Source organism: Ambystoma mexicanum, chromosome 8 (assembly GCF_040938575.1).
Source record: "Ambystoma mexicanum isolate Mex_15411 chromosome 8, UKY_AmexF1_1, whole genome shotgun sequence".
Lineage (NCBI taxonomy): Eukaryota > Metazoa > Chordata > Amphibia > Caudata > Ambystomatidae > Ambystoma > Ambystoma mexicanum.
In genome coordinates this window covers 1,082,238,617-1,082,252,644 of record NC_090929.1, presented here as the reverse complement: position 1 = coordinate 1,082,252,644, position 14,028 = coordinate 1,082,238,617, and the positions used below count along the sequence as shown (strand labels likewise).

Sequence of the window (14,028 nt, the reverse complement as noted above, 5' to 3'; positions counted from 1 at the left end):
CACCTGATGATTGAGGGTGGATAACGTGTAAAGCTAAAGGACTACTTTTGAAAATAAATACATCTTAAACTTTAGGAACATTACACTCAGACTCCTCACACTCCAAGGAACCCACACCTCTAGGCTTACCTGACTTGCACAGCTGCCCCACAGTCTGAACTGCCCGACAAATGGACCTGGGTCATTGGCTACTTGACAGCTTTACTGCACCCCAGCATCAAGTCACCTTTGCCTCAGACCCAGTGTCCCTTTTGGTAACTTTAAAGTCTTTTCCATCACTGGAATCGTTACTGCCAAACCGGACACATTTTCACAAACATTTAGAAAGCTCACTGTTAATTTGTCATAGCCGTAACTGCTTACCTATTGTCATTATATTCTAAGCATTGAAACTTGGAGGAAAATATAATCTTTTTAGAATAAACATTGCCTTTTGGACACTAACCTCACTTTCTCAACCTTGCTCAGCCCAAGCTCAGGAGGTCCTGGCTATCCCTGGACTCTTCTCATGGCCCTAACTTGGTAGTGCCCTTTCTTAAAGAAGGTAAACTTGCTATATTCTAGTCATTAATAGCAATTCTGAACTGCTTTTTTGAACATTAAGATAAATATATATTAACTAATACAATGGTTAAACATTCTCTTATTGAATGTCGAAGTGTGATACTATTATTCACCCTTATTTCTCCCCTGACAGCTTGACCTTGGCTGTTCTGCGACATTTACCATTAGGAGTCAGATGGACTTGCGTAGGTCTTTCTCACACATTAAAAACAGGCCTCAAGAAACCCTCTTAATAGCTGAGCTACATAGGTTGCTCAAAAAAACTGCTTGTGCTCTGATAACTTTTGAAACATTTCCCTGCCATTAGTCCTTGAGAACCTGTGCCAGGGACACATGCAACAGTTTGCTTGGAGGCGGTTGGAGACACACAGAACATTCCCCCCTCCTCTTTCAGTTGGGATGTGTATGTATCACAAAGGGCAAAAAAGCTTACTTTATTATAACAGTCATATTTCAGGATGAAGACCCTCCTTTGAAGTATAGAAAGTGACCACTTTTTCCAGAAACAAGACAAAATTGATTTCCTGGAATTTCAGATAAAAAAAAAAAGAAAAATAGAAAAAGTTACCTTTTTCTTTCTTTTATGCATCTGGCAATGCAATACCCAAGAGGGAACCCTGACAAAATATCTTTGAATAGCTATGCAAACATGCCTGTATACACTGATAGATCCTAAAGATGTCAAAAGATTACCATCATTAACTAGAAGAAGAAAAACTAAAACCGAAGGCTCAGTTACAGCTTAAGTAAAAAAGGGCTAACTGCGCTAGAAGTAGAATCACTAATAAAAGCAAAGGAGGAGTGAGAATCCAAAGGGTTCAATGAAATATGCACACAAAATGCTACAGCAATCTGATTGATTGAAAACAATCTTCACAAGAGTCTTTGAATATCAGAACTATGCTGTGAAGAAATTGCGATGAGATGGAAGGAGCTGGTTGGGAGTATTTGACTGGAGCCTAGCAGTTAGTGGGGTTTTCCCATTGTGACATTGTCACCTTTAAGGTTTAAGCTTTACTGTGACAGAGCACCATGCAGAGAGTACTGTACATTAAAGCGACAACCCAAACGCAGGAATAAAGGGGCAAATGGGTAAAAAAGTATTTCTGATGATTAGACATGGTCAGAGTTAGGGGTTGGCCGTACCAACGTAAGATGCATTGACAAATTAAAGGCTTAAGAGAAAAAAACAGACTCTGGGGAAGCAAGCAATGAGTTTATCCAATAAAAATGTTTGGATACTATATGATTATAGGGAAAAATGCAGAGAAGAGACTCCCCAAATGGGATGCATGGTCAGAATATGGGGAAGGAACTAGTTGAAGTTCACCGTTGATGCTCTGCCACGTTGTCTATTCAGAGAGGATACAGAAGTGAAGCCTCCAGGCACATATAGCCAGACATTGTACCAGATTCAGCTGGCTGTTCCCAATATTTGCCCTCACTGGCTATTCTCAGGTGACCAGTTTCTAGGAACACCAAGCCATTGGAAGTTCAAAAAGCAGCTCCAGCCTTTGCTAGGAAAAGAAATTAAGACAGGTTATGATAAAAAGCAGATACTGACGTGTTGAGGACGTAAAGCACTGTGTGAATGATGTAGGGGATGAGGTGAATGTTGCTTTCTCGTCCTCCTCCACCAGTGTCAGCACTGAACGATTGTTCCATAGCAAAACGCAGGAAGAGCAGCTTCATGTCGTGTATGTTGAGCTGGTATGTGGGTTCCCGTTGTCCTGTACACTCCTGAAGGTAGGTGTTGTGCCTAGCATAGAAACAAACACAAACTTTAACAGCAATCATTAACAACTTCCTTTTCACTACACAGTTCTGTCAGGACCACATTTGTGAATGGCGTCCATTTATATAGATTACACATTGTGAAGAACCCCATACTATGTTTGCAAACCTTACCAAGAGGCAATCAGGAGAACATGTGCAGCCATTCATCCCATCCAAACATTGGAACAGAGCAAATGTTATCTACATGTATGCCAATCCAAAGAACCACCAATGACTGGCCTTACAACGTGGGGCTATGCTGCATGCAACTAGAAATAGTAACCAGAGACTGGGAGCAATTCAAGCACTGAACAAAACAAGGAATGACAAATGTTGCCATATTTAGCAAACAATACAAAAGGTAAGGTACCAATGACGGTTCTCCAGCGTCCTGTCAGTAATCTGTCCAAAGGTTTAAGTTACTTACCTGTAACTATTGTTCTCCAGCATGGGTCTGGCATGGGTTCACATGCTCATGAATATTCCCCGCCATCAGGCTGGGAATCCTTGGTAAAAGAAAAAACAGATCACTCTCACATAAACATGTTTTTTCTCCTATAAACCAATAACTGTCCTCTGGGCCATACTGCCCTATCCAATGACAGTCCTCTCCCCAAGCTCCACCCTTTGTGCAAAGTGATGGAAAAAATTGTGTGTGGCCGCCTGGTGCACTTTCTGGAGTCGGAGCAGCGACTGAGTGTGTTTCAGCATGGGTTCTGTAAATCTAGATCCGTGATGAATGCAGTTGTAGAGTTGTCAACAAATGTGGAGGAGGCATTGTCCTGTCGGGAAATGGTGGGGGCGATCTTTGTTGATATGGAGAAGGCGTATGATATGGTGTGGAGGGATGGGTTGCTATTTGTGTTGCGAAAGAAAGGTGTTGAGGGGAAGATGTTTTCCTGGATTAAGGATTTTCTGATGAATATGGTGTTTCGGGTGCGTGTTGGGAATGTGTTGTCCCGAGAGTTTTCGATGGAAAATGGGATGCCCAAGGGTAGTGTTATCAGTCTATTTGTTTTCTTGTAGCAGTGGATGCTCATATAGAGAGAGTTCGGGAGTGTGGTTGTCAGGTGGGATTTAATGCAGATGATGGAGCGATTTGGGTTAGGGGTAAGGTGAGTGGTATGATTCAAGGAAGGTTGCAGGAGGCTTTGGAGTTAATGGAAAGGGGGTGTCAGGATTAGGGTTTTAAGGTGTCCTCCTCTAAATCAGTGTGTAGTTGTTTAACAGGAGACGTGGTGGCGTCAGTTTGGATCTCAAGTACAGCGGGGATGTGTTGGTCCGGGTATCGGAATTCCGATATCTTGGTGTGCTTTTGGATGAGCGCCCGTCATTGAAGTTTCAAGCGGAAAAGACGGTGAAAAAGTGTAAACAGCGTCTTAATTTGTTGAAGGCGGTGTCGGGTCAGGACTGGGGGGGGAGGGCAGAGGAGTATGAGGATGTTGTATGTGGGGTTGGTCAGGAGTGTGCTGGAGTTCGGAGTTCAGCTGCAGTGCAGTTATAGTAAGACTCAGCTTAATGTGTTGGATGGTGTTCAGGCAAGGGCAATGAGAATTGTGACTGGGACTGTTAGGTCATCCCCCACAGAGGATGTGCAAGTGTTGGTAGGGATGTTGCCATTGGATTTCAGAAGGCAGGAGCTGAGTGCTAGGTATTGGTTGCTGTGTAAGTCCATCAGTGTGTGGCATCCTGTGAAGAAGTGTATGGTGGTTAATTGGATTGCATGTTTATAAGAGTGGGAGTTGGGAGAGGAAAGGGGGGGGACTTTTGGATTCCATGTGGACAGGCTGGAGAAACGATTGGGGGGTGAAGGGGTTGTGTATGGTGGAAGATGTGGCTAGAGTTGTAGGGCCGGTTTGGATGCAGCATGATCCAATTATCTGTTTGGATTTGGCCAAGGTGGTGATCAAGAAAGGTGGTGATCGAGGGGTGATTAAGAGATTGGTGGTTCAATATGTGGAGGGGAACGTTGGTGCTCAAGTATATACGAATGGTTCCAGGGATCCGGAGAGGAACAGGGTTGGTATGGCTTGCTATTTTCAGGAGGATGAGGAGTTTTGGGTGGGTAGGTTTTCGGATGATGTATCCGTCTGCACGGTTGAGTTGATGGCTGTTAATATGGCGGTGCTTCGGATTAAGGGGAAACAGTTGGCTAGGGTGGTGGTGTTTGTGGATTCGATGAGTGCGTTGTTGGCTATCAAGGAGGGGAATTGTGATAGGAGGGATATAGTTGTGCTCATTAGACGGCGATTGGAGGAGTGTGTTGCAGGGGGTACCGTGGTAGAGCTGGCTTGCGTTCCGAGTCATTGTGGGGTCTTGGGTAATGAGTTGGTTGATCGTATGCTGCGTATGGAGCCACGTTGCGGTGGGCGATGGATGTAAAAGTCCCATTGAGTGTGGCTGAGGTACAAGTGATGGTGCGTGGAAAAATTAAGGATATGTGGTAGGATCAATGGGATATGAGTTCAAAGGGACAGCAGTTGTATGCAGTGTGCAGGGAGGTGCACGTTCGGGCGTTTGAGGGGGGGGGGTAGAGTTGACACAAAGGGAGGAAACTATTTTGAATCGCCTTAGGGTGGGTCATGCAGGGTTGGCGGGATGGAAGTGTTTCATGGGTAGAGTTGCATCAGCGGCGTGTGAGGTTTCCGGGTGCCTGAAGAAGGTGTCTCATTATATGTTGGACTGTGTGAGGTTTGATGTGCAGCTGGAATTGCTCAGAGTCAGGATGAGCGGTAGTGGGGTGGTTGTACAGGGGTTATCCGATCTGTTCAGTTGGAAAAGAGGGGTGAAGGATGAACAGCATAGGTTTTTGCTTCAGTTTGTGCGGGAGACGGGGAAGTGGGATGAGATCTAGTGGAAGTGGATGGCTGATTGGTGCTAATTTTGGCGAACATCATCTTAATAGATGGAAATCGCCAGCATCAGGTTTCTGGAGGAGGAAGAGGAGGAGGAAGAGGAGTAGGAAGAAGAGGAAGAGGAGGAAGAAGAAGAAAGCTCCACCCCTGGTGGCCATCTTCAGATTTGGTAAGTACGTAAAGAGGCAGTATGAACCAAGAAGAGCAACAGAGGGGAAGGAGAGAGAGTTTGCATGTGAATCCATGCCAGACCCATGCCGGAGAACAATAGTTATAGGTAAGTGTAAGGATTGCATGGTATCAAGAATAGACAGACAAACGTGATCATAGTTCAAGGATGTTTATTAACTGTATGCAGGTTTGAAAAACACCTATACTAAACCAAAATATAAGATGGGAGCAAGCCTCGACCATCAAATGAAAATAAGGCAGTGCTTGTCACGTCTTGTCAAAATAAATGGCCTATACTAAAAAAAACGCTTGCCAAAACCTTACAACTAAATATAGAAAGTGTGTGGGATAGGGTTTTCAAAAGAAAGAAGTGTTCACAATTAATGTGTCAGGGTGTGTTTGCCAGGGGCTTCCTTCCCCATGTTTTGAGCACAGGATAAGGGTCTCCTGAGCGCAGCACAAACTCGAGCCTTCCCAGCACAAGTCTACAGTTCAGTTTCAGCTATCAGGTTCTAAGGGGACAAGTATTTTTACTCTGAGAAAGTATCTTGCCTTCTAAGGCCTGAAGTGTTCAGCAAACAAATTTCTGTTCCACGTATCTCTTGGGTGATGGGTTCATCGTTGGGAACCCTCTTCCTGGCGCAGACTACTCACCAAGTTCCTTTTCTCGATTAATTTAGGTCAGTGATTTCTCACCCTTGGGTCCCCCTCTCCGGGCGCAGACACCTCTGGAATCTCAGCCTCCCTCCGCTGGGTACTCTATGGCTTTCTTAGCATTCATGAACTTCACAAATCTTAATATCATTTTTAAACAGTTCTCATGGACATCCTTCTGCCGGGTTCCCCTTTGTCAACACACTGTTTCTTGGGACTTTAGACTTTGCCCCTCTTTATCGGCATCCCTTCTTCGGGTTCACTCTTGCCACTTCACATTCACTTTAGTGGGATTCGCTCCCCTTTTGCATTTCAAATTCTTTTCTCTTCTTGATGCAGGATTCACTTCCCTTGCTTTCTTAACAGTTTGTCAGTCAAAGACTTGATTGTACGGGGATTTTGCTACACCTCCTGTCTGACCACCTTGACCTGTCTTGGCGGCTCTCCTACGGCTTTTCTGGTATCAGTAGTTTCATTCAACACGGGATCAACCAGAGTCTCTCGAGTCAGCACCCACTCGGTGCCGGTCCCCTTTGCAATTGGTCTTCCTTTAACAATTTTACAGTTCTTTGAACTTTCCTTCACTATGAACCTTGGCGACATTCATTCAACACAGTTCGTCTTATCGTTTCACTCCTCGACTCAACGGCTGTGATGAAGCGCTTTGGCCGGTACCATAGTAGCAGGAGTTGTCCTTGCTCCGGCTTATCAGCATAGGCATGCTCTGTGTACGGTGGACATCTGCTGCAACACACTTGGGCTATTGTTTGCGGTCTTAAGTTGCCTCTTACGAAGGCTTTTCTTATCTGGGATGGAAAGGGCAAGGTCGCTTCCCTCCTGGTCACCCTCTTGATTCCCACCAACTTTCTCCTTCTAGTGAACTGCTGTGTCAGGATTTCTGTCTCTTCGTGCGGTCTGCTTTGCTTGTGTAATCTTGTGCTCCACCTTTTATCCCTGTGGGGAAAGTAAAGGGTCAGGTGTGTGTTATTCTGGTTAATTGCCCGACTCTGCCTGACCCTTGTGTCGGGACATGTCAGGTAAACAGCTTGCTGGTTAGTCTGTTGTCTTTTACAGTGTAGGAAAGTATTTGTGTCGTAAAAGGGGGTGGGGGTGAGAGTGTCAGTATTCTACAGGGTAGGATGGGGAAGAGGTGTTACAGGGAATTATAACCCTCGTACTGAAATGGTTGGTAAACTTAGAAGAACAAGCTGACATTACCAGGATTATTATCATGAAACGGACAGGGGGGTTTGTGGTATTGGTAGTGTCTTGTCAAGGTAGATTGGGTGCTTGGAAAGAAACATCAGAGGGATGTGGCGATTAATAATTGGGAGTATTCGGGCAGAGAACCGGAAAACAGGGATTCTGGGAGTTGTGGTTTTGAAGTGCAACAGGGTTTGGGCTCCTAGGGTATTTACCAGATATAGAGAGGTCGTTGGATTTGGGTAAGAGAGCCTTAATGGGAGCTAGAGATGATACAGCCCACGAAGGTCTCGGGGATCTCACCCTCCTCTCCTTTCCCAGTATAATAGCGCGCCTCACCTGGGATATTCCTCCAAGCACAACCATGGGTTCCCCAACCCAGCAGATCCTCCCTTGTTAGTCTACCCCTCAGGTTGGGATCTAAGAAGGGTAGTTCTTCTCTGGCCACCTGGATAAGGGATTCCCGGGGACAATTTGAGAGAATACCCTCAGGTTTCTCACATAAGTAACTTAAAACTTCTCCAGCCTGGGGTCTGGCAAGGATTCACATGCTCATGAATAAAGATTACACAGCAGTACATATACACAACCACAGGAGGTGGCAAGGCTCAACAGAAGCAATAACACAACTCTGGAACAGGCTCGCTTCAAACAAACAGGTTGCGTAGCACCGGTTGGCCGACTCAGGACTCCTCCCTGGAATCCCTGTCGACGCAGTAGAACCTCGTTAAGCTGTGCGTGGAAATCCAGGGGCACATAAGAGAGAAACGCTGTCGCTGCAAGGGCTTTAGTGGAGTGAGCTCTCGGCCAGCCTTGCAGAGGCCTGCTAGCCAGTCGATGACAGTGCATGATGCAGCAAGAGAGCCACCTGGAGATGGAAGCCTTTGATCAGGCCTTTCCATGATTTGCAGGTCCAAAGATGATGAACAACTGAGACGTCTTTCGAAACTTCTTCGTACATGCCACATAGAACTTCAAGGCACGAGCAACGTCCAGAAAATGCAAGGCCCTTTCCGCTGGCAACAACAGATTCGGGAAGAAGACGGGTAACACCCAAGGTTCGTTGAGGTGGAATTCATATGGTACCTTTGGCATAAAGGTGGGGTGTGTACGCAGTACCACCCTTGAAGCGTGGAAAGTCAAGTAGGGCTGCTTGCAAGACAGTGCCTGGATCTCCCCGACCTGTCTGGCCAAGGTGATAGCCACGAGGAATGCCGCCGTCCACGAGAGAGGCTTGAGTGGGACTAGATACATAGGTTCAAAAGGAGCTCACATGAGCTCCGTAAGAACTACATTGAGCTCCCAAGCCAGAGCAGGAGCCTTCACCGGTGGAAAAATTCTGATGAGTACCTTAAGGAACTTTGTGCCGAGCCTGTGCGACCACAGCAAAGGTCTACCCAGAGACCTGGTGTACCTGGATGTGGTGGGGAGAAGCACAGTGATAGACGCGTGAGCCAATCCCGTCTTGGCCAAAGAAAGCAAGTATGGTAGAAGTTGCGGGGCTGTGACATGCAGGGGGGTAATCTTCTTTGTCCGGCACCACACGGAAAAGAGCTTCCATTTGTGGCCATAGCACTTCAAGGTTGACGAGGCTCTGGCCCTGGCCAGTATGTCCTCAGATTCCACTAGTAAAGCATAACCTCCAAACTCTAGGGCTGCAGGAGCCATTCCTCGGGTTCAGCCACTACGGGTCGTGGTGCAGAATTAACAGTTTACTCACCGTAGGGACCACCTTACTCCTAGTCCATAGTCCCCTTTCCTCCATACTTGTGGGACAGGACCGGAGCACTTTGTAAAAAGCATCCACATTTTTCTAAAACTGTGTCCTTCCTCTCTTTCCTGCGCGGGGCCCGGCACGCGGCCATAACCCCGCCCACCTTGCCACCGCCCCGCGCATCGCCCCTCAGTCCTTTTCTTTGCCAGGTCAGAGAGCCATTACCAATACAGAGGAGCCTTATTAGAGGGGACGGCGGGCGTATGGAGGAAAGGGGACTATGGACTAGGAGTAAGGTGGTCACTACGATGAGTAGCCTGTTAATACTCCTACGTCCTGTCCCCTTTCCTCCATACTTGTGGGAAATTCCCAAGCACTCTTTACATGAACTACGGGTGGATGGAAATACCCCTTACTGAAAAAGGTTCTTCAGCACAGCCTGACCAAACTGAGCATCAGCTCTAGAACTCGTATTGAGGCAGTAATGCTTACAGAAAGCAGATGGAGAGGCCCAAGTAGCTGCCCTAGCAATGGACTCCCAAGGAACATACTTCTGAAAAGCAACCGCAGCTGCCTTGCCCCGCACCAGGTGTGCATGAATACCTTTAGGAGGTTTCAGCTTTTGGACAGTGAAAGACTCCGTGATACAGGCGGCAATCCACCTAGAGATAGTTGCCTTAGATGCCTGTTTGCCTTGAGGGTTGCCGAAAGTCACAAAAAGTTAAGAACTTCTAAGCTCGGAAGTCCTATCCAGGTAGAACTTCAGAGCTCTTCGGAAAAAAGACCGGTAGGGAGATCGATTGATTCAAATGGAATTCGGTCACCACCTTCGGCAGAAAAGCCGGATTAGTTCGAAGGACTACCTTCTCCTTGTGAAAGACCAAGAAAGGATGCTCCACCGACAATGCCTGGAGCTCACTCACTCTCCTTGCCGATGTGACGGCGACCAAAAAGGACACTTTCCAAGACAAGTACTTGAGGCCCACAGTAGCCATCGGCTCAAAGGGTTTATGGCACAGCGCCGTGAGGACAACATTCAGGTCCCATGGCGGGTGCGGATTACGAACTGGAGGGTAAAGGCGTGTTAAACCAGCAAAATGCCTCTTTACCACTGGGTTAGCCAGAGAGTACAAACACTGATCCATAGAGAGATAAGCAGAGACCGCTGACAGGTAAGTCCTGCATGACAGAACATGAACCCCTGACTCTGCTAGGGAGGACACGAAGGACAACAACGCGTCAACCGTGCCCCCCTTTGGATCCAATTTCTTCTCTAGACACCAATGACAGAACCTGAGCCATTTACTCTTGTACTGAGATCTGGTCGAAGGTTTTCTGGCTGCCTGGATAATACGCATGTTATCCGCAGACAAATTCAGATGCTCTAAAGACCTGAACTCGGGCACCAAGCCGCCAAGCTGAGCGATTGTGGGGAGGGGTGCCACAGCTGCTGCTCCCCCTGGTGGAGAAGATCGGGAGTTACCGGTAACCTGATCGGCGGATAAACCGACAGGTGTTGGAGTTCTGAGACCAAAACCTGGCCGGCCACCACGGGGCTATCAGTAGAAGAGAACAGTTCACTGAGTTCTTCAACTTGAACTAGAGGCAGAGGCGGGAAGGCGTAAGCTCTCATGTTGTGCCATGGAATCTCTAGAGCATCCCCCAGAGAGGAGGCTCCCAGCCCCCCTCTCGAGGCATACAGAGGAAGCTTCTTGTTCGTCGCCGTCGCGAAGAGATCCACCTGCGGTGTGCCCCAGCGCGAGAAAATCCCTGAGAGGACCTCCGCCTTCAACTCCCACTCGTAGCTGACCACTGTCCGCTGGCTGAGGGCATCTGCTGTGACATTCACCTGGCCCGGGATGTGCACTGCAAGCAGCCAGACACCATGAAGCACGGCCCACTCCCAAATCTGGATGGACAGGTCCACGAGGGGGGGAGCCTTCGTTCCCCCCCTGCTTGTTGATGTAATACATGGACACCACATTGTCCGTTCTTATGCGGACCACTCTGTTGACAATGAGCGGTCTGAACGCCTTGAGCGCCAAGAAAATCGCCAGAAGCTCCAAATGGTTTATGTGCAGGAGTTTGTCCTGAGGCGACCAGAGGTCTGAGACCTGAAGGAGATCTAACGCCGCACCCCACCCTAGGAGGGCGGAGTCCGTCGTGATCGTCACCATAGGGACGGGGTCCTGAAACCCCGCGCCCCCAGACAGATTTCTGAGAGATGACCACCAGTCCAGGTCTACTCTCATGGAATCCGGAATCATTATCCGCATGGAGTCTGGGTCCACTGCCTGACGCAATGAATTCCGAAGGGCCATCTGGGTCCATCTCATTTTGAGATGAGCAAGAGGAAGAGCCAGCACACACGAGGCCATGAGGCCCAGAAGCCTCTGCAACCACCAGGCCGACATGCTCTCCGACTGCGCAAACATCTGACACGTGGCCAACAGGTCCGCCATTCTGTCCCCGGTCAGGTATACTTTGCAGTCGATCGTGTTCCAATGAAAACCCAGAAAAAACAGGTCCTGAGAGACCGTCATGGAGGATTTCCGCCAGTTCACTGACAGCCCAAGATGGAACAGGAGCTGAAGGAGAGACTGGAGGTTGCCCGCTGCCGCCAGCGGACAAGGGCTGCGTAGAAGCCAATCGTCCAAATAAGGATACACAGGGATACCCTGAAGACGAAGATAGGCCGCAGTCACAGACATCTTCGTGAAGACACGCAGCGCCGAACTGAGGCCAAAAGGAAGCACCCGAAACTGGAAGTGCTCCTCTCCCAAAGAGAAACGGAGGTACCTCCTGTGTGGAGCCCAAATCAGGATATGCATGTACGCATCCTGAAGGTCCACCACGCTGAGCCAATCGTCCGCCTGCAACGAGGAGCAAATCTGGCCGGGCGTGATCATCTTGAATTTCTCTTGGGGTAAGGAAAGATTGAACTGGAAAAGGTCTAGGATGGTGCGCAGGCCAGCCTGGTTGGGTTTGGGCACCGTAAACAGCCGGGAGTAGAAGCCCTCCCCTCGCTCCCCAAGGGGAACGGGTTCCACAGCTCTGAGAAGCAGAAGTTTCTGAACCTCGGCCTTGAGGGAGGGTGAGCCCAACAGCTGAAAAGGAGGGTTGAGGGGTGGGGTAGGGGGTAAAGGTAAGCTGAAGCCCGCCCGAGCGAATGACAAGATCCATCTGTCTTCTGTGATGGTCTGCCACGCCTCCCAATGAGACGCGATGCGTCCTCCCACCGGGGTCTCGTGCGAGCACGGAAAAACCTCATTTGGCAGGTTTATCGGTGGCGGTGCCACCTGAACCTGATGAGGAGGCTGAGGATCGGGAGAAATACCGTGTACACTGTTTTCTACGGCGGTTATTTCCCGCAGGAGTGTCGACTCTGTGCGATTTGCGGTCGAGGAAGCACCTGAAACCAGAAAGTCGACTCTGCGATAACGGTCTCTGAGGTTTGAAAGGAGCCTTAACCAGAACAGACAATGATTTAGCCATCTGAGTGTTATCCTTGGTTTTGGTGAGCTCTACATCAGTAGAAGAATGAAAAAGCTCCTTACCATCGAATGGAAGGTCCAAAACCTTGTCTTGCACTTCCTTCGAAAACTTGGTGGCATGCAACCACGCTTGCCTCGAGGTATCAACCCCGAGCATCATGCCCCGAGCCGAGGTGTCTACGTGATGAGCCGCAGCCTTCAGCAGATCCTGGGAGAAGACCCTGGCATCGGAAAGGCCACCTCTGAAATCTTCTAACTTCTCGACCGGAATATGCTCCTCAAACTCCGACAGACCTTTCCACATCCGCATGTTAGCTCGCGCCAGATCAATTCAGCATTGGCCTGCCTGAGTTGCAAAGCCAAATTGGCAAAGATTTTCCTCCCTGGGGAGTCCAGGAGCTTGTCCTCCTTTCCCAAGACCTGAGTAGCCGTCGCGGAAGAGGATGCTGCAGGTCTGGACTGCAACGTGGCCGCAGCCACCACTGTGGAGGAGGGAGGCGGACAAGACGACAAGGCAACTTCCTCCGAAGAGTGCAGCCTGTACCTCGCGTCAATCTTTTTATTGACGAAAAGTCCTGAGTGTGGCTTCTCCCAGACTCTTCAGACCTCAGCCAAAACATCCTTCTGCAGGAAAAGGCTGGTACGCCCCAAAGGAGACAGGGTGAACGCCCCAGAAAGCACGCCCTCCTCGGGAACCGGGACATCTAAGAAATTCATCATGTCCAGTACCCGGTCATGAAAAGCTCTAACAGAGCGGGGAAGGTCCTCGTTGTCCTGCTCGCCTTGAGGGTCATCCGACAGGTCAGGATCCTGCTGAACCGTGTCAGGCACTGCCTTGTCCACTGGGGACAACGGTGGCAAAGGCGGAAGAGCAGGGGCAGGCACCACGGGCAAAGGAGGCGTCGGCGGAACCACCAGAGGAACGGGTGGAGCCGGAGGCGCTAGTGGACAAATTTCCTTAAAAAGCCCTTTGAAATACTCCCTCATGGGGTCGGTGCGCCTAAGCGCTTGAAATTTACCGAAAAAAAGCGTCCTCAGGAGATTGCTTTGGAACCTGAGGAGGCCTCTCATGAGGTGGGCAATTCCAGGGACGCAACAGAGAAGGGTGCCACACCGGGCCCTCCGCCGACGTATCCACATAAATCAAAGGGGCCGCCCCTGCAGGCAACAAAACATTGTGCGGAAGAGGCATCCGGGCGTTCCAATCATAAAGGGGCCGGTAAGGATACGCACAAGTGACCTTATGTTCACCCAAGGGACCGAACCCTACACCAGAGGCCGATTGCGTAGTTGTAGGGGTAGTACCCAAAATGGCCGCCGTGGTCGTGGCGGGAACGGCCGTCATTTTGTCTTCATCTGAGGGGAACTGCGGCACGTGAGGAGGTGAGGCAGGGGTCCCCGTCGATGGATCAGGGGATCTTAATTTTAGCCTTACATAAGGAACCTCGGCAGAGCCAGTACTATGAGGCCTGGAATGTTTCTGCGACATACCAACTGCCAACTGAGCCTTCGAAGGAAGGACCTCGGCACTGCCGGTAAAAGAAGAACCTTGCTTCTTTGCCCCCTCAACAGATCTGGTATCACCACAAGAGCGGGA

General features: G+C 49.1%; 1 protein-coding gene across 6 annotated transcripts in view; it reads right to left on the bottom strand.

Annotated features, from left to right (window-relative positions):
• UBR4 (ubiquitin protein ligase E3 component n-recognin 4) overlaps nt 1–14,028 on the bottom strand; it is a 2,945,062-nt gene that overhangs the window by 77,036 nt on the left and 2,853,998 nt on the right. For all 6 annotated transcript variants that reach the window (XM_069611069.1, XM_069611071.1, XM_069611072.1 and 3 more), the window contains one exon: nt 2,129–2,323. In XM_069611069.1, the coding sequence (XP_069467170.1) occupies nt 2,129–2,323 (195 nt within the window). The remainder of the gene's footprint in view (nt 1–2,128; nt 2,324–14,028) is intronic.